The sequence below is a fragment of the Oryx dammah genome, unplaced genomic scaffold, assembly GCF_014754425.2.
Source record: "Oryx dammah isolate SB20612 unplaced genomic scaffold, SCBI_Odam_1.1 HiC_scaffold_11210, whole genome shotgun sequence".
Taxonomy (NCBI): Eukaryota; Metazoa; Chordata; class Mammalia; order Artiodactyla; family Bovidae; genus Oryx; species Oryx dammah.
The window spans coordinates 4,960,610-4,987,919 of NW_024080603.1; the positions used below are offsets into that span (position 1 = coordinate 4,960,610).

The following is a 27,310-nucleotide window of genomic DNA, read 5'->3' on the forward strand; positions in this document are numbered from 1 at the left end:
CATACTCACATCCATCGAGTCAGTGATGCCATCCAGCCATCTCATCCTCTGTCGTCCCCTTCTCCTCCTGCCCCCAACCCCTCCTAGCATCAGAGTCTTTCCCAGTGAGTCAACTCTTCGCATGAGGTGGCCAAAGTACTGGAGTTTTCAGCTTTAGCGTCATTCCTTCCAAAGAACACCCAGGACTGATCTCCTTTAGAATGGACTGGTTGGATCTCCTTGCAGTCCAAGGGACTCTCAAGAGTCTTCTCCAACACCATAGTTCAAAAGCATCAGTTCTTAAGCGCTCAGCTTTCTTCACTTTCAGCTTTCTTCCAGCTCTCACATCCATACATGACCACTGGAAAAACCATAGCCTTGACTAGAGGGACCTTTGTTGGCAAAGTAATGTCTCTGCTTTTGAATATGCTATCTAGTTTGGTCATAACTTTCCTTCTAAGGAGTAAGCGTCTTTTAATTTCATGGCTGCAGTCACCATCTGCAGTGATTTTGGAGCCCCCCAAAATAAAGTCTGACACTGTTTCTACTGTTTCCACATCTATTTCCCATGAAGTAATGGGACTAAATTTAGGGAAGAAGTTTCCTAAATTACTTAGAGAATTAATGTATAAGCTACTATTCTAAGTATTTCAGGAGATATAAAACTGAATAGTGTGAAAGGTAGAGTCGCTCAGTCATGTTTGACTCTTTTCGACCCCGTGGACTGTGTAGCCCATGGGATTCTCCAGGCCAGAATACTGGAGTGGGTAGCCTATCCCTTCTCCAGCGGATCTTCCCGACCCAGGAATGGAACCAGGTCTGCTGCTCTGTAGGTGGGTCCTTTAGCAGCTGAGCCGCAGGGGAAGCCCTGTTACAGTGTCCAGTGCCTGAGACTGATCACGATTAGTCGTGCACCAGTCAGAAGGGATGTGAAGCTAGTTCCTCAGCTCAGAACCAGTTTTTACATCAGCTTGATTTGTTTCCCCAAACTTACTTATTTTTTTTAAACTTACTTATTTTTAATTGAAGGAAAATCGCTTCACAATGTTGTGTTGGTCTGCCGTACATCAACATGAGTCAGCCGTCAGCAGGCATATGTCCCGTGGCTCTGGAACCTTCCTCCCACCTCCCCACCCTTTCCCGCCAGTGTCACAGAGCCCCGGTTTGAGTTCCCTGAGTCATACAGCACTTTCCCGTTGGTTATCTACGCTACACGTGGTAGTGTCTGTGTTTCCGTGTTACTCTCTCCATTCGTCCTGCCCTCTCCTCCTCCCCCCAGCCCATGTCCATAAGTCTCTTCTCTATGTCTGCATCTCCACTGTTGCTCGGTAAATAGGTTCATCAGTACCATCTTTCTAGACTCCATATATATATATTAATACAAAATATTTGTTTTTCTCTTTCTGACTTACTTCACTCTGTATGATAGACTCCAGATTCAGCCACCTCATTAGAACTGACTCAGATGTGTTCCTTTTTATGGCTGAGTAATCCATTGTGTATATGTACCACAACTTCTTTATCCATTCATCTGATGATGGATATCTAGGTTGCTTCCATGTTCTAGCTATTGTAAATAGTGTGTCGCCTTGATTTTTTTTTTTAATAGCAATGCATATACAGTCCGTTGGTACTACATTCCTACCTTCTATTTCTATCATGCTGATTTTCTAATAGTTCTTAAAACCACACTTATCTTTTTAATGTGGGTATGACCATTTTTTTTATTTATATTTTTGAATTTCTTTCCAACATTCCAGAGATATTACTGACATATATGTAAGTTTAAGGTGTACGGCATGATTATTTGATGTACATATATACTGTGAAATGATTACCACAATAAGGTTGGTTAACAGCTCCATTCCTCTCCCAGAATTACCTTTTTGTGTGTGTGGTGATAAAATTTAAGTTCTGCTATTTAAGGTCTTATTAACTTGCAAGGATAAAACTTAAGTTCTGCTATTTAAGGTCATATTAACTTGTGAGGATACAGTATAGTATTGTTCAGTACAGTCACCATGCTGTACATACATGAGATCCCCAGATCCTATTCACCTTACAGTTCAAAGTTTGTACCCTTTGGCCAGCATCTTCCCTGCCAGCCCTGACAACTACTGTTGTCCTCTTTCTGAGTTCAGCTTGTTTGGATTACTAAATGTCAGTAACATGTGCTGTATGTCTTTCTCTGTCTGGTTTATTTCAGTTAGTGTGATGCCCTTTTCATGCTGTCCATGGGGTTCTCAAGGCATTACTTTGCCAACAAGGTCCGTCTAGTCAAGGCTATGGTTTTTCCAGTGGTCATGTATGGATGTGAGAGTTGGACCATAAAGAAAGCTGCGCACTGAATGCTTTTGAACTGTGGTGTTGGAGAAGACTCTTGAGAGTCCCTTGGACTGCAAGGAGATCCAACCAGTCCATCCTAACGGAAATCAGTCCTGAATATTCATTGAAAAGACTGATGCTAAAGCTGAAACTCCAATACTTTGGCCACCTGATGTGAAGAGCTGACTCCTTTGAAAAGACTGTGATGCTGGGAAAGATTGAAGGCGGGAGGAGAAGGGGACGATGGAGGATGAGATGGTTGGATGGCATCACTGGGCATGAGTTTGAATAAACTCCGGGAGTTGGTGATGGACAGAGAAGCCTGGCATGCTGCGGTCCATGGGGTTGCAAAGAGCCAGACGCGACTGAGCGACTGAACTGAACTGAACTGAATGCCCTTTAGGCTCATCCATATTGTTGCAAGAACCATAATTTCCATCTTTTGATGGCTGAGTCATACTCCCGTGTGTGTGACATACATGTTTGTCTATAGATGCCTCACGTGTTTTCTGTCCATTCCTCCATAGTTGGACACTTACGTTGTTTCCATGTCCATGTCCGGGGTATTGTGAATAATGCATTGAACATGGGACTACAGATAATCTGTTTGATATAATGATGCCATTTTTTAAAAATATATATACCCAAAAGTGAAATTGCTGGATCACATGGTGGTTCTAGTCTTAATTTTTTGAGTGGCTCCAACAGTTTACATTCCCATCAGTAGTGCACAAGAATTCCTTTTCATGGGTGTAGCTATTTTCTTTCTTAGGTTCCCAGTTATATTCCATTGATATCTTGAAAAATGAAAAAGTTTAGGTAGGAAAAATATCTGTGTGATTAAACATGCTATGAATAAGCAGATACCAGGTTCTAACTTCAGTGGTCTTTTGTGCAAAGTATTGTACTTAGAATGAAGGACTGTCTAATACTAAACTGTAAAGTACATTCACTTTCTGCAACTGTAGAACAATTTGTACCTAAACCTTTCTCCCCTATAAAGAAGCTGTGAGTTAAAAGACACTGGACGGGACTGTTTGTATTGCTAACCAGCTATTTGAACGTGTCACTTATAATCAGCACATCTGCTTTCAGTTCTTTAGCATGAGAGGTTGAATATGTTGATCACATGAAAAATCGTCATTTAGAAAAGGTAGGAAAACATTTTTGACTGAGTGACATAGGCTGAAATTTAAAGTATCTGGTAGGAAGTCATATTTTGGTTTGGACTGGTTTGGAAATTAAATGAAGAAATCCATGTAAAGCTCCTAGAGCAGACATTGAGCATTAGGTAGCATGAAAATGGAGATGGTGACAAAGCTTTGGTACTAAAATATGCTTTTTCTGAGAGATTGTATAATTGAACTGCATTAGAATCTGTGTGAAAATAAGGTACACTTTAAAAGTACATGTTTTTATTTTCTAGGATCAAATCTAAATCGCTGTGGTTTCCGAGGCTCTTCCTACCTGGGTATTCCATTCAATCCATCAAAGGTTAGTTCTGTTTGGATTAGGAGGAAAGAGGAGCGGGGAGTGTAGAGATTTTAGTAAGAAAACTAAGAAAGTATATAGGAAGAACCAGGTTTCCAAGTTTTAATGTAGCTAAATAAATGTGTTTTATGAACTGTTAACTCTTTAAGGGAAAGCTATACCCACCTTACTTCCTGAAATAATGCACAGTATATAAACCCACAGGAATTCCTGTTGTTACAAAAATTATGTTTTTGTTGCAGTTGCACCTGCGTGTGTGTGTGTGTGTGTGTGTGTGTGTACAAATTATTGGTGATTTCCTGGAGAAAATGGAAATAAAGTACTCGAGTACATTTGTTCTCTAAGAAACCTTCCATGTGTTATAGTAGGACTTTATATTTGGTTCACATTTCTTAGGAATGAACGAAAACATTCTTGCTAAGGCACTGGTTCGAGGCCCAAGTAGTGATGAATTATGATGACCTTCATGACAAAGGCAGGCTGTCTCCAAGGTTTCAGGCAGGACTTTGGTACTAGTACATGCAGGTGCAAAAAATCTGTGAGTCCTGACAGAAGCTTTTTTTCTTCTTCAAAGAGGTAGACCCCAAACAAGCCTTTGTAGGTATTTCTTCTATGTACAAAGTATTTTTCTACAATAGAAAGCAGAGAAAAGCTTCACCATTTTGTGGAAGACCTCACAAAATAGAAACTTTTTCCTAGATGGGATCAGCCTGGTTATATAATGGTTACAAGCCAATATCTGGCCACACTGAGTACATCAAGATTTGTATCTGGTTCCAAACTGAAGGTAAATGGTATGCTACCAGTTTTTCCATACTCTGCTTCAAAAATTTGGAATAAATAGTGATTTTGGAGGAGGTGACATGATTTGACAGAGGCACCACTTCAGCTTTCTTCCTTTGCCTTAAGCTGTAGACAAGCATGTCTATGTGAGTCATATGACTTTGCTAAAGTATCTCCAATCACGTATGCCCATTGCTTTTATTAGAGAATCTGGAAAAAAAGATCCGTAAAAATTGTTCTTTTTATCTGATGCATAAAATACTTTGCAACTTAAGCCAGTGCTAAATAGAGATAGCTCTGCATTTAGTCATAATGGACAGGATATCTATAAGTCATGACCCTGATGATAATGACCGTTACACAGCACTATACCCTATACAGATGTATACCTACACTTGTTGGAGTAAAACAGTTCTTTGATAACATTACTTTAAGGACCTTTTTCCCCTCACCCGTCTCCCAAAGCATATTTAAAATAACAAGAATAAAGTTTAAAAAGAAACCTTTTTTGCCTTTGGTTCACAGGGTCTCCTAAAACCCATTTATGGCCCTAATTCATCAAGATCTAGGCATTTTGGGGGGAAGCTGGGTCCCACTCTATTCTGTGTTGCATTAATCTGAATGTTGAATGATAGAAGGAGCTAGAGGCTCTGGTGGAATCATACGGGCCCACAAGGAGTTGTCTGTTAGGGTGGTGGCTGAGAATCCAGGAGAGGGGTGAAACCAAGAGAACCTGAGGGAGCAATAAGATTTTCTAATATAGTATATAAATAAAATAACATCATCAGTTTTTCTTCTAAAACCACCTGTAGGCCATTGACTTACCTGAAAAATGCTCAGGCCGCTGGTGGCCCTAGAATACGTGTTGAGAAACACTGATGGATCCTCTCAACCCCATTTTCTCAGTTTTTCTTCCTACAAAACCCGTATTCTCTTTGAAACTATGTACTATCCTTAAGACATACTGCATAGCCAGGATTTTTCCTTCTCTGCTTTACTTTTACTTTTCCTCCTACCTAAAGCCCCCTCTTCATCTGTACCTAACCAAGTCTCTCATCCTGCAGAAAAAAATCTTTATCCATGTATTACTATATTTCCATCCTGTTTTGTACTGTACTTATTCAAATAGACCTCTCTTCTACCTTCATGATTAAGGTACACGTTTGATTTATGTTTGGATTCGCCGTAGTGCTTTTAACGTAGCAGATATTTAATTTAAGTAAGTTCCAATACTTTGGCCAACTGATGAGAAAAGCCAGTTCATTGGAAAAGACCCTGATGCTGGGAAAGATTGAGGGCAAGAGGAGAAGGGGGCGACAGGATGAGATGGCATCACTGACTCGTGGGCATGAGTTTGAGCAAACTCCAGGAGATGGTGAAGGACAGGGAAGCCTGGCATCTTGCAGTTTGTGGGGTTTCAGAGAGTCAGACACGACTTGGCAGCTGAACAACAACAACAACAACCAAAAACGAATTCTAAGAAGTCAGTTATAAATGTGGAATAGAATATCCAGGCATATTAGAGCTTAAGTTCTAAGGAGGAACTCAGAATGAAAGAGATAACATAATGAAGATTTGCTTGTCATATTTGTGAGACCATATAAGGAATTGTATATGTAAGACTGGATAGGTGGGGTGAGTTCAGATTTAGAGGAAATTTGAACACCTTACAAACTTATTCTGTAAAGAACTGCAGAAGGTCAGTTAAGTGTTCTGATGCAGGTAAGTGTTCTGATGAAGTGGTTCTAAGACTCTTGGGTCATGACTCCAAAGAAGTAGCGGCCCTTTTGATATTTGCCTTGCACTTGCATCACCATCAGTAAGATAACTAGCATCTGTATAGGCAGTAACTTTATTTAATCTTCACAGTAATTCTGTGAAGTGGATACTAATATCTCCATTTTTCAGAATGAGGCAAGCCAGTGAGTAATAGAGCCAGGATTTGATGCCTTTCAGTAATGTGGAGGTTAACGTTTATTGTAGAAAGCAATGGAGTCTATTTTAACCAAAATCTTTGTATAAGATTCATTTTAACTTTGTAGTATTTTGAGCAGTTATTCAGGTATTTGAAGCAGTTATTGATGAGCCCAACTAAAACAGAAGGAAAGCCTATGAGAAAGATGAATTTAAAATGTGCTCTTAGTCTGTCAAAATCAAAACTTTCTTAACAGAGAGATAAATTAGTACAATGTGAAATTTTATATTTTTTTAAGTGAAGTTAGCTTTTTAAAATAACTAGTTAATAGGATTGGTTGTTTGAAAATAATTATAAAACTTTAAGTGCTTTGTCTATTGTGCAGTCTTAAGTTACTTGGCTTTTCATTTTTACTTTTATTTTAAAAAGTTTTTAAGTTAATTTTATCTATGTCTGTGCCAACTGGAGTCTACAGGGTTTCCTACAAGGAGTCACATATTTTATAAACCTTAAGAGATTTTTGATAACTTTTCTTGGAACCGTCAAATCAGTGAAACTAATTCAGTAAGTACTTTGGTAATACGAGTTTCCTAGTTTGACTCCCCAGCTCTGCCTGGGCAATTACTAGTCTAACAGTCTTCACAAAACACTTTACAGTCAATACTCATTTGGGATCTAAACTTTAAAAGTTAGATTATTTTATTCAGAGAATTTTTCAATGTTATTATCTTAAGCCTTTGTATTTTTTTGTTATTTTCTATTCTAAGTGTTAATGTTATTAGAAAGTAAAATAATTCAACTATATGAAAATAGGAAAAGATTTTTCAACTATATTGTTTTGTATTATTTTGAATTGGTAATTAGTACTGTGGTATTTAATTTGAATTTGTATGGCATAAAATAATTATTTCTACGTGCTTTTCTGACTTTATAAGGCTTAAATTATAATTGATCTGGTTGATCAAATAGAAAGTTTAAATAATTTGGCTTACTTGAATATCAGATCTACTTCCATAAAGCTTGAGGATAAATTTTAAAATTACGTGCCTGGATAGTTTGCAGTAATACATATGTTGAGACATACATGAAATTGAGTTTTATTTTTCTCTACCAGATATCTGTACAAGTCATTAAAAACAACATTTGATTTTACTGTTTACTGAAACTTCTTGTCAAATTGTATAATGGTACGGTTTCATCTCAGTTTCTAATTAACATCACATTAATTTTGGGTCTAGAGTCCTGCAACTGCTCATCCTTACGACAGTGGCCACATAGCAATGACCTACACTGGCCTTTCATGCCTCGTTATTCTTGGAGATGACCTAAGCCGGGTAAATAAAGACGCTTGCTTAGCAGGCTTGAGAGCCCTTCAGCTGGAAGATGGAAGGTACACGTCATTTTTTGTTACTTGCCTCTCTCTCTCTCCTGTTGTTTTTTTTTAAAGAAAAATCTTTTGAAACTAAAAATGAATATAGTACCATAGTAAACCTGTAGAATTTGTCATAAACTCTTACTCCAGCCACCTAAAAGTTCACTGTACAATATGGCTTACATGCCTGAGCAATGAAGTATTTCTTATGTGAGTGAAAATAAAAGCAATCACAATAATAGAACTCCATTTTTATTTCATTTTTTTTAAGAAGACAGGAAGTGATCCATAAATAAGTGGTTTAATAGTTTCAGGATTAGGATCTACTTTAATTTACCGTCCAGGTAAAAAATTAACATTTTGAAGCAGACATACATTTAGTCTCAATGTTTTAAAAGTTTATTTAGTCTAAACTTTTATTCCTTAAGGTAGTTATGGGGGGAAAAAGGGATGAATGTTGAATATTATATTCTAGTGTAGGTAGTTTCTATAATATTTTTAAAGGTTAGAAAAAGAAGTTAGTGAGTTCATTAATATTTGATGATTGGAGTCATGGGTCTAACAAAAAAGAGTTTTAAGGTGAAGCATTTTTTTAAATCTTGGAAGTAAAAAAGCAGTAGTGATTCTGTCTAAAGAGGGAACTTAAATCCCGCCATATTATATCTGTGTTCCGTCTACTGTTGTCTCTGTTTTCCTGTCATTATTTTAAAAACACTGCTCTTAATGAGGGGAAAATTAATGGAAACATGTGAGATAAATAGGCATTGATTAGAAATACTATAAAACTAAATACTTAACTCAGCAAGTACATGTCACTAATTTCTCAGTGTTTCACTGTAGTCTTTGGTTACTGCTATCTTACCCTTGTTTATAAATAAAGGAATAGACATGAAATACTCTTATATACTTCTCTAAAACTAATTATAGGTAAAAATTAAAACAATATGATCAGTTATCATATTGGTTATCTATATATACATTGAGAAGAAATTTTACATAGGCAGAACCAACAGTTCCCAGGTTTCACCTGCTCCTGTTTCCCTCATGAATTCTCAGACCACTGTGCCACAGCTTTCCCCGGCTGAGAGCAGATGAACTTGCTCTGGAGTGGTGGCATCTGGAGAGGAGTAGCTGCAATGATCATGGGTTAAGCCACCCCGACACCAGAACTTTGGAGCAGAGTGATGATTCAGGGATAGTTTCACATCATTCAAGTTAATAGTCCTATTCTTTACTGAATAATACAGGTAGTATATGATTTTTAAATCCATTATTAGTGATAGGTTTTTCTGTGAGTGAAAACATGAAGTGGCTGTTTCTAAACAGCCCCCTGTAAAGTAAATTACAGTACAGTAAATCATACTGTTCTTCCTTTCAGTTTTTGTGCAGTACCTGAAGGCAGTGAAAATGACATGCGATTTGTATACTGTGCTTCCTGTATCTGCTATATGCTCAACAACTGGTCTGGCATGGATATGAAGAAGGCTATCAACTATATTAGAAGAAGTATGGTGAGTTATGTTGATAGTGACTCTCACCTTTAGTTATTATTGCTGATATAGGAGAGCTGGGAGGAGAATGGGCCAGCAGAGGATGAGGTGGTTGGATGGCATCACTGACTGGATGGACATGAGTTTGAACACGCATCAGAAATTGATGATGGACAGGGAAGCCTGATGTGCTGCAGTCCATGGGGTCGCAAAAAGTTGGACACGACTGATGAGAGCTGAGGCATGCCTCGTCTCTTCTATTAATAGCAGTAATTCGGAAATAAGGTAATAAGATTGCTTTCTAGGTACATCATATATCAGAATAGCCATGTAAAAATAATCTTCAAGGACAGATTGACTCTTTAGCCATTAAATTTTAAATATAATCTGATTGTATCCAAAGAAACAATATCTTTAGTGGAAAGAAATTGGTCAGCCTTGGAAGCAAAAAAAAGTAAAATCTCAAAGTAAATGTTGATAGCCTGTCCCAGTAGGGGTCCTTGAGAAGTCACAGCCAACTTAAAGGAGAATTGTGGTGCCCTTGGTGAGATTATTCCTATATATTGGGTGTGAGATGTTCCTTAAGCCATTTTAAAAGCAAGATTGGGCTGACAATAGGTTTTTGGATCACTTTTGGTTTCTAAATAGTTTTCTGTGTGGGTTTTTTTTTCTTTTTTTTAATCTAAGGTTTAAGGAGAGTATCAAGTAGAAATGTTATTCTTTCACACAATATAGTTAGTCTTTCTTTTTTTTATCAACAATAGTAAGGAAACCGTAGTCTCAGCCAGAAATATCATTTGCTCTACTTTTTAGTCTTTCATATAAAATCACAGTAATAGAAGTGCTGCTTCCCAGGTTTATTTTACTTAATATGAAATTTTTATTTTATAGATTAAAATATTTTAGGCTGTTAGCTCAGTTTTACTAGTCCATATTTCAGAGCAGAAATGTAAGTTCTTAGAGGAATAGAGTTATTTTTAATTAAATATATAAATCAGAATTTGCAGAATATACAATAGCACAAATTTTTAAAAGCCTCGGGAGGCAGAAAGAACAAACCTTTAAAGAAGTTTTAAGACAAAAGGAGTTTGATGTTACAGACAAAGATGGGTGATCGTTTTGCCAAAAGTTTTACTTTTGTTTTCAATTCAAAGGATTCATTAGCCAAAGAAGCCATTGTTACATACATGAACAATTTCTGTTTTTTATAGAAGAAAGATAATTTGAAAAGAAATAAAAAAAGTAGAAGTAACAGTGTATACATCACCAAATTGGGCTGAGCTACATCCAGACTTGAACAGCGCTAGGGAGTCCCTTGTTAACAGCAGTCTGGAGGCCCAATTGAGAAGAGTCCAAGGGAGGTGCGTCCACCCACCAGTGAGACTTCAGGGGCTTCTGCTCATAATCCTAGGCCACAAGCGGATATCATTATCAGTTTGTATCAGTTTGTCTGCAAAAATGCCGGTATGGTTTTACTTTAATCTTTCTACAATGTGGAAAGATTTGTTTCACCTTATGAGTTATAGAATTTCATTAAACCCTCCAGAGAGGGAGCAGGGTTTGCCCAGACCATCAGGGGCTCAAGAATTTCAAGACGATTCTCTTTCTAATCTGAAGTGCTGCCTGACTTGCTTGCCCGCAGGCATGGAATCCAGGCAGTGTCCACGCAGGTCAGAGCAGGTCAGAAGGCTGCTCTCCTGCTTCTGAAGCCTGAACAAGACTTTCCCCTATTTCCCTAACAGTGATAGGCATTGTGGCATGATTATTGCAGAAATAATACCACGTTCTTCTTAGTGCATTGTCTTTGGAGGTGCAACTTGTTGATACACCTTATTATTGGTGATGTTAACTTTGATCACTTGGTTAAGGTGGTGATGCCAGATGTTTCTCTGTAAAGTTAACATTTTTTCCCTTTGTGATTATATTTAGTATCTCATGGTGAGATACTTGGAGACTATGTAAATTTCCTGTCCCTCATCAAACTTTTATCCTCTGGTGTTAGCATGCATTGGTGATTTTCCAGCTCTACCATTCATTCTGTAATTATCAGTTAAAATTCTGCTGTTAAAAAAAGCTTTCCTTTCACCTTTATCTATTTATTTAATTTCAACAGGAACTCTAGGTTCTTCTTTGATTAAATGGGTTATTGTCCGTAACTGTCACTCATTTAAAAAGACCCTGATGCTGGGAAAGACTGAGGGCAGGAGGAGAAGGGGATGACAGAGGATGAGATGGTTGGATGGCATCACCGACTCAATGGACTTGGGTTTGGGTGGACTCCGGGAGTTGGTCATGGACAGGGAGGTGCAGGGGTCCAGCCCCAGTGGATCCAGGGAATTCTAAGCAGGACGGAGTCGGCGAGGAGAGATTTGTTTATTTAGAGGTATAAAGAGAGATTAGGAAAGAATAGTGTAGTAGGAAAATTAGTGGAGAAAAGAGGCTGAATAACTTGGTTTACACAGGAGACCAATAAAGCTCCGAGACAAGGGGCTTGCGCCGTCTACGTAGGCCACCGGCGCCTGCTTGAATAGCGGAGGGTGCCCCGCCTTGGGCTTCCTCTCGCATGGGTCTTAGAAGCCAGGGCAAATAAGTAGACACGGAGAGCCTCTGTGCTCCAGATGGGAATTCAGCCTAAAAAGGGAGAAAAGAACGACATGGGGGAGCCAAGCATTGGTGCCAGACCCACAACTTTATTTTCAAAAGCAGCTTATATACCTCAAGTTGTACATAAAGAAATAATGGAATATGCAGAGTTATGCAGGGGCAGCAGTCCTGACCCTTATTGAGGCCAGGCTTTCTTTTTGCATACCTTCCCATATACAAAAGGTCTCATGTGGTTTTACATCATCTTCTGGCCAGGGGGCCTGTTAACATTTTTATGGCTCTCTTCCTAGATAAATGTCTATCAACTAGAAAACTCATTTTCCCTTGAAGTGTTTTTTCTTTAATCTGCATCACCCTCAAAGTACTAAATAAAGTTACATTCCTGTAGAACAAAGGTGCAGTGGGTTATAACAAAGAAAGTACTTAACTCAAAGATCTAATGTTGCTAATACCAGGGCTACTACCTGTTTTTTTCTACGTACCAACTATTCAGTTGCTAAGTCGTGTCCTACTCTTTGCGACCCCATGAATCGCAGCATGCCAGGCCTCCCTGTCCATCACCAACTCCCGGAGTTCACTCACTCATACCAACTATATCTACAAATATAGATATGAAAACTTGGCAGCAAGTATTGGCTCAACAATGAAACCCTTAATCAGTCCTATTCTAATGATTTTGACTCCTCGGAAGCCCCTACATTCCTAGGATGTTTTAAGCTTCCTGTGCCTCTCAAGGTCGGGAGGCCACAAACAATCACATGCGCAGCTGTCCGAGTCCGGACAAACCTGTTAGGCAGGCTAGAAAGCCATCAGAGGGGTTTTTGGACTGAAACACTCTTATTATGCCCAGGAGACTTACTATCTAAAAGCTCTAAATTAACTTTTTCCAGAAAAAGGTGATGGGGGGACAGCCCCCTGTTAATGTTAGAAGCATAACACAGTAAAGCAGGCAGACTCTGATTTTGGGGGTAGATGCTCGAGAAAATCCAGGGGGACCCCTGAGGCCTGATCCCGCCTTTGCGTTTGTCAGGCCCCCTTCCTCATGACCTTTGTCGCCGGTGGGATTTCCCATGCTGGCTCCCGGCAGAGAGGCCTGGCGTGCTGTGGTTCATGGGGTCGCAAAGAGTTGGACACGACTGAGCGACTGAACTGAACTGATCATTTATTTTGATGCTGTCCCAGATTCAGCCAGCAAAAACCCCTTCATGCAGGCTGTTATGCCCTTTTGACATGTCCCGTTCATTTTTGAGCACATCCTTGTTCTCTGGCACAAAATATTCCGGGTTCATAGTTTAATTTCCCAGCTTCATTTCTAAAATTGGTAATTTCTTCAAGAAGTTCTGGTTCTTCTTTTTAAAGGGTGGTGTTTAGAAACCAGGATTTGGACACAAAATGTGCTCATTGGTACTAGGTTGTCATTGCTTCTAGCCACTCTCTCAGAGGTAGGAAATGTATATATGTATACACAGACATCCCCCTTACACACATCCACACGTTTATATCTATTTATCAAAAACCACGAATTTATGCTAATAAAACGATGAAAGTCACTTAGTCATGTCTGACTCTCTGATCCCATAGGCTGTAGCCTGCCAGGCTCATCTGTCCATGGAATTCTCCAGGCAAGAAAACAGGAGTGGGTAACCATTCCCTTCTCCAGGAGATTTTCCCCACCCAGGACTTGAACCCAGGTGCCCTGCATTGCAGGTAGATTCTTGACCGTCTGAGCCACCAGGGAAGCCCGAGTTCATGCTAATTTGAATCCAGCACCATTTGTCCAGTTGCTGACTCTTTGCGACCCCATGGGCTGTACACGCCAGGTTCCTCTGTCCTCCAGGATCACCCAGAGTTTGCTCAGATTCATATCCATTGAGCCAGTGATGCTGTCTAACCATCTCATTCTCTGCTGCCCTCTTCTTTTGCCTTCAGTATTTCCCAGCATCAGAATCTTTTCCAATAAGTCCACTTTTCTCATCAGGTGGCCAAAATAATGGAGCTTCAGCTTCAACATGAGTCTTTCCAACAAATATTCAGGGTTGATTTCCTTTAGGATTGACTGGTTTGATCTCCTTGCATTCTAACGGACTCTTAAGAGTCTTCTCCAGCGCCACAGTTCAAAAGCATTAATTCCTTGGCATTCAGCCTTGTTTATGGTCCAACTCTCACATCCTTACATGACTCCTGGAAAAAGCATAGCTTTGATTATACAGACCTTTGTAGGCAAAGTGATGTCTCTGCTTTTTTACATACTTATCTAGGTTTGTCGTTAGCTTTTCTTCCAAGGAGCAAGCATGTTTTAATTTTGTGGCTGCAGTAACCATCCTCAGTGATTCTTGTGGGCCCAAGAAAAGAAAATCTGTCACAGCTTTTACTTTTCCTCCTTCTATTTGCCATGAAGTGATGGACCAGACACCATGATCTTTGTTTTTTTAACTCCATTCAGTTCATTTTAATCTTCCTCTTTTCATTTGTAACTTCCTTCTTGGACAGTGACAAACCTGACTCCTTTTATCCAGAATGCTTTGGTTCTTTTTGCTTAGAGCCCACAGGTATACTGTCAGAATGTTAAAAAACACTTTTTTTTTTTTTTTTTTTTTAATTCCCACCACCACCACCTTACCCCCAACCTTTAGTATGTCTGTCATTTATTTGAAATAGAATTGTTTGTTTGGATTCTACTTTAGGATAACTGCTCCCCCCCACCCCCGCCCAACTTTGTTGATTTTATTTCCTTAATATGTGATATATTAACTTGCTTTTGAAAGTCAGAATTTAGGTTCAAAACTGTGTAACTCACAAGGGCTTCCCTTATCTTCGGCCTCCTTCCTCCACCTAACTCCCATGTTTGGTGCCATGTTGCCATTCACTCTGTAGGTAAATGTTCTCATTAGTTTCTGGTTCATCCTCCTCTCTCACTCAAAAGAGTACTTTTTTGCATTTTGCTTTTCTTGCTTGAAAGTGAAAAACCACCCTGTATCAAGTCAAAAAAAATTTCCTCATTCTTTTTCTTTTTTTGCAGTTTTGTAGTATTCCATTATGTGCACATCATAGTTTTTTTCAGCTATTCTATATATAGGGTATGTCTAAGGCGAACAGTGTTGAAACTAATCCTTTCTGCATGTATGCTTATGCATTGTTGGGAATGTATTTTCAAAATAAATTCCTAGAAGTGGAATTGCTTGATCAAAAAGTAAATGCATACATAAATTTTCATTTTCACTCCAAAATTATGAACCAGTGTATATTCCCACCAGTGTGTGAGAGTGCCTCTGTCTACACAGACTCACCAATAGAATGTTGTTGCAGTATTTTTATTTTTACCAATCTGGTGGGTGAAAAATGATACCTTGGTGTGTTTCCAAATTTGCGTTATTTTATTAGGATTGAGATTGACTGTTTTCTTAACTTCAGGGCTACAGAAAACCAGCCTCAGGCCAGGTTTAGCCTGCAGGCTCCAGATTGCTGACCCCTCCTTGTAGTCCATTGTTTTTCCTTTTTCTTTAGATATTGCAATTTTGTGTAATTTTCTTTCTTTACTCAGCTTTCATTTCAACCACTTTCTCTTCAACTCCTTTTACTTCTTTATCTCATTTTTATTCTCTTGGTTGTTTTCAGCCTTTCTTACATGCCCCTTAATGTCTTTTCCTGAAATCATTTAATTTTCTTTATTTCTTCCTACTGTTTATCCTTTTCATTTCTTCACTTTAAATCTCTTTTCATTTCCCAAGTGCTATTTGAGGGTATACAGTTGAGTTTGGGGTGCTTCACTGTAGTTTTCTTTTGCTTTTCACCATACTTTGGAGGTGAAGGCAGATTTTCCTGTACAGAGCTATTTTCATTCCGATTGCCTTGTTTCCATCTCAGAGACTCAGAGTTCCTTTGTGTAGATTTGTCTTTTTCTGTTTAGTCATTAGTGGATTTGTTTTTCTTTCAAGAATTCCTAGTTAAGTAAGAGTGCCATCTTTTCAGTGCAGAGGAACAAAGTATGATTTTTTAAATTTAGAGTGTGTTTTTGTTTGTATAGTGATTAGGGAAGGGTAGTGAGTTCTATGATTTTCTGCTAAGAGAGAGTTCTTTTCTGTTTCCTGGGTTTTTAAAGTTTGCTCCTTAGAGTTTTGCTTTATTATCTGATCTTCAAAGGGCCCTTCTTTCTCCTCTTTCTTCTTCTGTCTTCACCAGAGTTACATCCTCAGAACACTGCCACCTTGGCCTGCATGCCCTCCTCTGCCCCTTTCCTGGGGTGAGTGCTCAACACTACCAGAACTCCTCTAGTACGGGCATCCTCGCTTTGACTGGTAGCCCCAGACTATACTGATGGTTGTGCTGGCTGAAACCATGGAAAGTGATCTTAATCACCAGTGGGAAAAATGACACTTGTTCTGTGACCTTTATAAATTTTTTGCCAGAACATTTAAAACTATTAATGTTACTGTCAGTTATAAATGTATAGAGAAATTTTAATGGTAAACCAATATTTGTTAGTACACTGTAATTTAAAACATTAGCAATATTGGAAAAGTTTAGAAAATTCATAAGGAGTAGTTTGAATAGCCTTCTTTGTCTTGTCATTATATAACTTACAGTATGGAGCAGGCATCTTTTCTGTCTTGGTAAATGATTATTCTCTTTTCTAAGATTGTGTCAACTTCCAGCATTTCGTCCTTTGCATTGTCATTGTGAAATACCTGAGAATTCCTTTTATGTGAAGTTTTTGCCAACATCACTTCTCTAGAACATCTTCTTCCTTTTCATGATAGCCACTTTGTTCATTCACGTAGATATTTCACCTTCACCTAGTTTTTCTGACTTCATATCTAGTCTCAAACAGCCAGCACTATCATGATAACTATTTCTTCTATTACTCTGCTTGATCTGTTTCACTTTCAGTGCTACTGCTTTTCATTTCTTTACTGCACTTCTATCTTTGGTGGCCAGTCTCTTCCTTGGTTTTGACTTTTTGCAAACATCACATTGGTTATTCAGTAAAATACAAAGAAACAGCACAACCCCATACGTTGCTATGCTGAATAACATGCAGTGACCAGTAACAAACAGACTGTGAAAAAGGTGATGTGACTGTTCTTAGCTCATGATACACATCTGTTATTTATGTAGTCATTTGTGGGCTGAGGAGCTAGCAGCGAGTTTGTACTTTTGTAATTGCTCATAGTTACTATACTGTTACTGAATACTATACCATTACTGAAATGTGAGGCATACTGTGTTATTGGAATTTGTGTATATTGGAAGAATGCAAAACAAGGACTTCCTATAATTTCACACTTAAGGAGGCCTTTCCTTTTGAGCCAGTAATTTTAGGTAATCTTAGACAGCCCCCCTCCTCTCTCTTCCTCACGATTTTTCGTGAATTGCCCTTGCTCTCTGCAAAAGTGTATCAGGAGTGTGAGATTTGATGTTTCTTTTTCTGTAGACAGGTAATTTGAAGCTTTAGCATGTCTTCTAGCTTTGATAGAGTTTCAGTTGTATGTAGTTGTATTATTCTTTTAAAAAAATATTTATTTATTTTTAATTGAAGGATAATTGCTTAGTTGTATTATTCTTATCCTGTTTTGATTTTGTGGGATATGTGGGGAGATTCAAATTTTAGGTAGGACACCATTATCCTCAGCTAACCAAAAGCCTCAAAACAGATTTGTTTTGTATTTATAATGTTATATATATGAGTATGAAATCCTTATGTTTTCCTTAAACTCATACCTCTTGCAAGTGGGAGAGGAATAAAGGTTGAGGCTTTTTACTGAGTAAAGATTAAATATGTAAGTGCCATCTTTGAACAGTCTGTTCTCAGAATGTGCCTAGTGTATACATTTACTGATTCAGCTTGGTGAATAAGACAAGATCAGGTATTTGAAAATGCCTAGATATATTTTATTGTGGGAAAGAATACATATTTTGAAAGATAAAAGAGAGAGAAAATTAGATCAAGAAGAAAAATTAGCATCATGACAGCATATTTATTATTATTTCAGTATTAACTGAATATGTTTCTCTTTTTCAGTCCTATGACAATGGGTTGGCACAGGGAGCAGGCCTTGAATCTCATGGTAAGGCATCTTAAAATAAGTGGATGTGTGGTTTCTTTTGTCTTTAAATAACATCATGATATCTTCAACATGTAGGACCTTAGAAGTTTGTCTCAACTCTTGATGCAGCCTGATTATCTTCTTTGCTACTTCTCCCTGTTGACACTGTTGTGCCAGTTTGAGCCTCTTCTAGGTCAGTAATCATTCAGAGATTATTCAGACCAGAATGTTCAAACAGTATTTTCTAGTAATCTTTTCAACTATTAGCTGCATGAAAGCATCTTGGGAGGATTTAAGAAATTATGAGAAAACAGCAAGTTTTCTTTTTTGTGTAATACTAAAAAGCTTCCTGTTATTTAGTGTAATACTAAAGGACTTCCCTGGTGGCTCAGACGGTAAAGCGTCTGTCTACAATGTGAGAGACCTGGGTTCGATCCCTGGGTTGGGAAGATTCCCTGGAAAAGGAAATGGCAACCCCCTCCAGTACTTTTGCCCTGAACCACATGGATGGAGGAGCTTGGTACAGGCTACTGTCCACGGGGTCGCAAAGAGTCGGGCACGACTGAGCGACTTCACTTTCACTAAAAAGTTAGATACAGAATATTGAACATGAATCAGTGAATTTGTGAAAAAAAAATTTTTTTACCGTCTTTAATGTAATTGTCCTAAGTCATAGGGATAAAACATTTTTGTGTATGGCATATGGTCACTACACACACAAATACAAGTCTCTCTCACATTTTCCCTCAGTTTTGGCAGAACCAGAAGAGTGAGCAGTAGTCAGTCTGTCAGCATATCAATAGCCTGAACTCTTCAAGTGGAAAATTTTCATGTGGAAGAAAATATACTTCCATGCTCCTTTAAAAAAAAAAAAAAAAAAGAGCTCAGATCAGGGAGGCTTTCTGAATGAACTCCGTATTTCCTCTTTCTCACAGCTGTGTTTTTGTGCTCCCTTGGCGTGTCCGTCCCTCTGCTGGCACGATGGAGTGGACAGAGCACATCTGTATTCAGGTCTCAGCCCTAACACTAGCTGTGCAGCTTAGGCTCCTCACTGAGTCGCTCAGAGGCGTTCTTCTTTCTTTGTTAGAGATAAGAGGGCAACTGGTTTGTAAACCACAGAACAGGTATGAAAGTTTTTTAAACGTAATGCTTGTGCTTCCCCTAGGGCCCAGCCTCTCGGGTCGCTCCTCCTCTCTCACGTGCTGACGCCCTCCTCAGTGGTGTTTGTAGAGCACGCGTCACTGAGGGGCATATAGAACACTGTCTGGGACTTTCCTCTGAAGCCATCCTGTGATGAGGACATCTTAATTCTTGTGTGTGCCTGAGTCTCTATGAGACCGGGATAGCAATAGCAGTCGTGTCACTGGTCATCACCCCTTGGTAAGGAGAAATATACTTACAGTCGCACAGAGAGGAAATCTGGCAAAAACATGTCTGAGGAGACCGGGTCTGAGCTCTCTACTAAAGGATGTTAGTAGCACGCTGGCTGAGGAGATACTTAGCAGTGCAGGAGACTTGTGGAACAGACACCAGAAAATGGTATTGCGTTCTCTGGAATGTGAAGCAGAGAGGGCTGCTCAAACATGATACTCTCTGATGGGAAAAAAAAAAGTCTTGCTGAGTCACACAAGTAGTGATTTTGAGTCCATTTGACTCAAGTAGGCTCTCACCCAACAAGACCATCATTGATGGACTGTGGTTCATGCCTAAAAGCTTACATCTTTTACCTCTCTTTTTGGGTTGGTAGGTTTCAGGACTAAAGCTGTGGAGGGGAGGGCTTCCTTCTCAGGGTGCCAAGGTACAGGATACGCTGCAGAAGGGTTATAGGCCTGCCGAGCTATTGCTCGCTTGCTCCTTGCTCACTCAGCTTTTGGGGCAGCCAAGATCTGGGTGTCTAGAGCTCCTCAGGTCACCACTGAGTGTCCTACAAATATCAGATGTTTTAATGTTCTTCTGTGCTGTGAGGTTAGACAGGCTGAGAAGTACTGTTCTGGAAGGCTTTGGTGTAGCCTCCCTTCCTTGTCTTATCCCTATCTACACTGGCAAGAGAGACGTCTTTCTAAAAAGGAGCACTGCAGTTCGGGCACTCTGTGAAGTCGTCGTGTTTGTTCTCCTTTCTTTCCATCAGAGAGTATCAGATTTGAGCGGCCCTCTCTGCTTCACATCCCAGAGAACGTAATCTCATTTTCTGGTGTCTGTTCCACAAGTCTCCTGCACTGCTAAGCATCTCCTCAGCCAGGGTGCCCACTAACACCCTTCACAAGAGTGAGCTCAGACCCCATCTCCTCAGGCGTTTCCCAGGTGCCAGACCCCTCCCCGTGCAGCCGTAAGTGTATCCCACTTACTAAGCAGAGATGACCGTGACGCGCTTGCTGATGCCACCCCAGTCTTCACGTCACATCCTCCAGGTATTGGCTCAGACGATATTTTTGGGTAAGCCCCCTATTTAAAATTGCAAACCAGTGACAAACACAGCTCATTTTTAGAATTGGAAACCAACCGTATATACGTATCCCAGTCTCTGTCTGGAAATCTTTCTCTTATTTGTATGTGCCTTAGTATTCTCTTACTGCCTTCGATAAAGAAGGTTATTCATTTACATAACCTTCTTCCACTCAGGCATAATGAACAAAGGTTAGAATTTCGATCATTATTATGAGAAGCAGTTCTTAAATTGTAATTTAATATAATGAAGGGATGTTCTCGAAATTTTTTGAAGCTTGTAGGAATCATTGACCTAATCCTATTAGTATTTAGCCTTAAGAACATATTGTAGTTGAGTTCTCGAACCTGCTCTTTAGTATATACTTACTGTCAGAATGTTTCCTGTCTTTTGCTGTTTTCATGTCTGCCTCTTACACTCTTCTACCATGCTACTTTTAATCCGGGTTTTTAGAACTGATTTTTTAGAATTGTTTAGATAGGAACCTCTTAGGAAAAAATGTTGATAAGTGAGTTTTAGCTTAAAGCATAGACTTTGTAATAACTGTTTGGCTCTTCAGAGTCCAAACTTACTTCAGAAGTTGTTATTTTCAAAATCTGGTTGTTTGGGCAAAGTAAAGAGTATTTTTATTTTGAATTGTTCTGGCTTGCTTTAAAAAATTCCAACAATTATTTTGGAAAGTAGCAATAATGGAGAAGCAGTGGCAACCCACTCCAGTACTCTTGCCTGGAAAATCCCATGGACGGAGGGGCCTGGTGGGCAGCAGTCCATGGGGTCGCTAGGAGTCGGACACGACTAAGCGACTTCACTTTCACTTTTCACTTTCATGCATTGGAGAAGGAAATGGCAACCCACTCCAATGTTCTTGCCTGGAGAATCCCAGGGACGGGGGAGCCTGGTGGGCTACCGTCTGTGGGGTCACACAGCGTCGGATACGACTGAAGCGACTTAGCAGCAGCAGCAGCAACAATTAAATACTTCTTTATTTCTTGGTGTAGTTAGTTTTAAAAATTATGTACTTTCTGTTAGAGGGTTTATATTTAATGATGTGTAATACTTGAAGTCATGGGCAGCTTCATAAAAGAGAAATTGAAACTAGTAGGTCATTGAAAGAGGAATAAGATTGATAGTTGCTGAATAGAAATTAATCTAAAAGGTTATGATATATTTGTTTTACTTTTCTTTTAATACACTTATTGCTAACATAGATTTGCTCTTTTTTTTTCCATTGGAAAAAAATCTGAAGACTAAATAGTTCTTACAGTGACCCTTTATTTATTTATTTGTTTGTTTTTATTTTTTGACAGTGACCATTTTAGTGTGATAGCTGTCTTATATTTCCTAGTGCAAATGCTCACTTTTCCTTTGCCAGAGAATATAACCAAGATTTGTAGCACCAAAAAGAGAATTGCAAAATGACACATATTAGGAACAATCTATTTAAAGAGCTAGAATTAATAAAAATCTGTAGATGAAGTTGTAATAAATTGGAAATATGGAGTATTTTCAGATTGTTTGGAGTTGACATCAGATAGTGCCAGTGGAAAGTGGTGGAATTTGTTCGTTTGTTCCTATGTGGAGAAATACTGACTTTTCATTTCCTGAGAAAAGTAGTTTCCTTTGTGACTATAGTGTTTCCTTTGATGCTATAACATTTTAATAAACTTAGGGGTGTAAGACAATGCAAATTTGTTCTCATAGCTCCAGAGGCCAGAAGTCTGAACTGCATCTTACAGGGCTTCAGATGAAGATGTCAGCAGGGCAGGTTCTTTCTAGAGGTGCCAGGAGGTCTGTCCCTTTGCCTCTTTCAGCCTCTGGGGACTGCTCACGTTCTTTGGTTTGCCGTCACATCGCTTGAGTCTCTGCTTCCGTTGCCTCCTTTTTGATTGTAGTTTAGTCTCTCTCTGTCCCTGTCTTACAAGGACACTGTGGTTGCATTTAGGGTGTCTCCCAGCCAGGATAATCTCCCCATCTCCAGTCCTTAACTTCCATCACGCTTTCATAGTGCATTTTGCCATATAAGGAAACATGCCTGTGTTCCAGGGACCAGGACCTGGCGATCACTGGGCAGCGGTGGAAGGTGCGGTGGGGTGGGCCGCTTTTCAGTCTAGCATAGTGAGCATGGATACGTGTTGTACCTCTACTTCCAGATACAGTTTTCTTCTCCACCCCCAACACACACACACTCTTTCCTTTCCCTCTTCTATTCCTTTGTTTAAGGAACTTTTCTTCCTGAAGATAACTTAAGGCTTCCCTTAAGATAAAGTTTAAGGGCTTCCCCTGTGTCTCAGCTGTAAAGAATCTGCCTGCAATGAGGGAGACCTGGGTTTGATCCCTGGGTTGGGAAGATCCCCTGGAGAAGGGAAAGGCTACCCACTCCAGTATTCTGGCCTGGAGAATTTCATGGACTGTATGTATAGTCCATGGGGTTGCAAAGAATCGAACATGACTGAGCAACTTTCACTTTGACTTTTTCTTCCTTAAATTTCTGAAGCTGACTGCATATAAGCCTCTAGTTTATGTTATATGTAAAAATTAGTCTGTAGCTTAGGCAGATGGGACCTTAGTTCATAAACAGTACACTGTCATTTTTAAGGGAATTAAAATCAGACTCAGGTGTTTAAGAGTGGTAGACAGGAAGTAGTAGTCCTAGACTTTAGTTTCAGCTCTCCCATTAACCATAAAATTTTGAACTACTTTCTAAATCTTACATTTTTCATTAAAAAAATGATTCTTATACTTTTAAATTATTTAAAAATTTTTTCTGTTTCATCAAGTTCATATTGAAGACCTCAGTGCCTAGTGGTTATTTTAAATAGTGAAATATAAGTAAATAAAATAGTAATATAAAAGTAAAATTATATTTCTTTTAATTTTACCTTTCTTTCACTGCTTTCTAGAATTACTTAACCATTTTTTTTCTTCAATCATTTCATATTACTTCCCTAGACATCTAATAAGTTTAAAGTACTGTGTGGTTTTAATTAACAGGAGGATCAACTTTTTGTGGCATTGCATCACTGTGCCTGATGGGTAAACTAGAAGAAGTTTTTTCAGAAAAAGAATTGAACCGGATAAAAAGGTGGTGTATAATGAGACAACAGAACGGTTATCATGGAAGGCCTAATAAGCCTGTTGATACCTGTTACTCTTTTTGGGTTGGAGCAACTCTAAAGGTAAGAGAAATAATAAAAATGAGAAACTTTTACTGTTTGTTAATAAAAACTGTGCTTAAAGGGTTTGGTCTTTTTAATGTTCATTAAATATTATTAGGTTAAAGCCAAAAAGTTTTTCCTGTTGCTCTGGCAAAGCTGGTCTCTGTATGGTTTTTCCACAGAATTCAGTTACTGTTCTACTACTTAAAATTTTTTATTCTTACAGAATTCTAGTGTCCAGAGCCTATGTAAGAAACTAGGTGTAGTGTTATAAAAAGCTTGTAACTGAAACTTACCAGTAGTCCATCTAGATGGAAGATCCGTGTGAACATACCAGTAATGGATTTATGGGAAAATACCTTAAAAGACAAACCATGGGTAATTCCTTTAAAAACCATTTAAAGTTTTCTTTTTTTTATTCATTTATATAAGCCTTCTGAAATGTATTCATTAATATGATCATACATTTTCCCCATCTCTGCTGTCTTTTGATACGTGTAAATCCATAAGATTATTAGCCATTGAGTACCCACAAGTTTTCTATATCCTAAAATTGCAAGTATCACCTAGGCCTGATATTCTGGAATCTAACAAAAGTATATTCATCATCTGTATAGCATGTTAATTTTTTTCTCTTAAAATTTATACATGTGGTTGAAGTAAATAAAATAGAATGTTTTTTCTAGTCTCCTCACTTCTAGTACCATTTATCTGGTACACCATTTTAATTTTTTTAATTATGGAAAATTTCAAACATAGTGAAAAGAGAAAATGGTGTATCAGTTCAGTTCAGTTCAGTTGCTCAGTCTTGTCCGACTCTTTGCGACCCCATGAATCACAGCACGCCAGGCCTCCCTGTCCATCACCATCTCCCAGAGTTCACTCAGACTCATGTCCATCGAGTCCGTGATGCCATCCAGCCATCTCATCCTGTTGTCCCCTTCTCCTCCTGCCCCCAATCCCTCCCAGCATCAGGGTCTTTTCCAATGAGTCAACTCTTCTCATGAGGTGGCCAAAGTACTGGAGTTTCAGCTTTAGCATCATTCCTTCCAAAGAAATCCCAGGGCTGATCTCCTTCAGAATGGACTGGTTGGATCTCCTTGTAGTCCAAGAGACTCTCAAGAGTCTTCTCCAACACCACAGTTCAAAAGCAGCAATTCTTTGGTGCTCAGCCTTCTTCACAGTCCAACTCTCACATCCATACATGACCACTGGAAAAACCATAGCCTTGTCTAGATGGACCTTAATCGGCAAAGTAATGTCTCTGCTTTTGACTATACTATCTAGGTTGGTCATAACTTTTCTTCCAAGGAGTAAGCGTCTTTTAATTTCATGGCTGCAGTCACCATCTGCAGTGATTTTGTAGCCCAAAAAATAAAGTCTGACACTGTTTCCACTGTTTCACCATCTGTTGTATAATGAACACTTAATATGTACAGTAGCCAATTTCAGCAGTTCTCATCTCAAAGCCAGCCTTCATTCATTCATACAGCTATGCACTTTCCTCCTCACTGTATTATTTTAAAGCAATTCCTAGGTAACCCTTTTTTACTTTATCTGGAAATTCTTCAGTACAATCATTAAATAAAGATAGCTTTTCAAAGAATGGAGATGTAATATTCTGTCTTCTAAAAATTCAGCCATAACTCCTTATTATCATTAAATATCAATTCAGAATGATGTATATTTCCTATTGCATCACATCAAGAGGAATATAATATAATCAGTCTCTGGTTGTCTCTCCTTTTTGATCTAAGGGCTCCAGAGTTGTTAGAGCTGATTTATCCATTATAAAGTTCCCCATCAACCTGTTTTTCTTCACTTTTTTTTATGGTGGTAAAATATATGTAATGTAATATTTATCAGTTTAACTGTTTGTAAGTGTACAGATCAGTGTTGTGTAATCATTACCATTATCTATACCCCAAACATTTTCATCACCCTAAATATAAACTCTGCTTATTAAACAATAGCTCCCCTTTCTTCCATTCCCCCAGCCCCTGGTAACGTCTTTTCTGCTTTCTGTCTCTATGAATTTGCTTATTCTAGGTACATCATATAAGTAGAATTAGGTAATATGTGTCCTGTGTCTGGCTTATATTTCTCAAGATCCATCAGTATTGTCATATATATCACAATTTTATTCCTTTTTATGGTTGAGTAATATTGCACTGTAGGTATATACCACATTATATTTATCTGTTCGTCTGCTGGTGGACACTTGGATTGGTTCCACCTTTTGGCTATTGTGAATAAGGTGGTTATGAGCATTGGTGTAAAATATCTGTTCAAGCTCCTCCTTTCATTTTTTCCAGGTAATTGACTAGGAGTGAAATTGTTGGATTATATGGTAGTTATGTGTTTGACCTTTTGAGGTGCCAACAGGTTTTCACAATGGCTGCACCATGTTGCATTCCCCCTGGTGACGTATAAGGGCTCCGGTTCTCCACATCTTCACCAGTGCTTGTTTCTTCCGTTTTTTATAATAGCCATCCTGATGGGTATGGACATGAATTTGAGCAAGTTCTGGGAGATGGTGAAGGACAGGGAAGCCTGGCAAGCTGCAGTCCATGGGGTCGCAAAGAGTCAGACACGACTGAGCGACTGAGCTGAACTGAATAATGAGTGATATCGAGCATCTTTTGATGTGCTTACTGACCATCTGTATATCTTTGGAGAAATGTCTGATTTATCTATTTTTTCTTTTGTTGCCAGGGCTTTTGGTTGTTATTCCATGAAATCATTGCCAAATCCAATGTTAAGAAGATTTTCCCCAATGTTTTATTACAACAAGTTTTAGTATTAACTCCTACGTTTAGGTCTTTGATCCACTTCGAATTAATTCTTGTAATGGTGTAAATCAAGGACTTCAGCTTCATCTTTTTACATGTGGATATCCAGCTTTCCTAGTACTGTTTATTGTAAAGACAGTTCTTTACCCATTAAGTGGTCTTGGCACCTTTGTTGAAAGTCATCCGATACTGTATGTGAGAGTTTATTTCTGTGCACTCCATCCTATTGCATTGGTCCTTACTATTTTAATTACTGTAGCATTGTAAGTTTCGTTATCAAGAAGTATGAGTCCTGAACATTTTTCTTTTTAAAGGTGGTTTTTGTAATTTCACACAAATTTTAGGATTGGCTTTCCCATTTCTTAGGAAAAAGGCTGTTCACATTTGTATGGAGATTGCATTGAATCTACAGATTGCTTTGGGTAGTGTTAACATCTTAACAGTGTCTTCCTATCCATAATGAGGGGATGCTTTTCCATTTATTTAGATCTTTAATCTCATTCACCAGTGTTTTATAGTATTTTGCATACAAAGCTTTTACCTCCTTGGATAAATGTATTCTCAAGTATTTAGTGGCTTCTTTTAGAAGCCATTATAAGTAGAATTGCTTTCTTAGTTTCCTTTTGGATTGTTTGTTGCTGGTGTGTAAAAGCTTCATCTTCTTACAGAATGGTTTTAGCAGCCATTGAGCATCATTTCTTAGATCCGTTATGTCATTGGGGGTTGTTAATTGGAGATACTCTATCATTCCCTGTAAATTTACTAACTAGTATCCTTTTGTAAAGAACTTCACTTTAACTGAAGATGTGGTTGTACAGAGAAAGACAGATGATTATTTATTTTAATTTTAATAACGTTCATTCCATCCATTGTTATGCCCAGAGTCCGAGTCCCCAAAACTGAGAGAATAAGACGTC

The 27,310-nt window shown here is 38.7% G+C and overlaps 1 protein-coding gene across 1 annotated transcript in view; it reads left to right on the forward strand.

Moving 5' to 3' along the window:
• The window catches only part of LOC120860992 (geranylgeranyl transferase type-1 subunit beta), a 54,691-nt gene that overhangs the window by 20,239 nt on the left and 7,142 nt on the right, over window positions 1-27,310 (forward strand). The window contains exons 3-7 of the mRNA XM_040236700.1: window positions 3,731-3,798; window positions 7,732-7,883; window positions 9,244-9,376; window positions 17,979-18,024; window positions 23,438-23,622. Coding sequence (XP_040092634.1) covers window positions 3,731-3,798; window positions 7,732-7,883; window positions 9,244-9,376; window positions 17,979-18,024; window positions 23,438-23,622 — 584 coding nt within the window. The remainder of the gene's footprint in view (window positions 1-3,730; window positions 3,799-7,731; window positions 7,884-9,243; window positions 9,377-17,978; window positions 18,025-23,437; window positions 23,623-27,310) is intronic.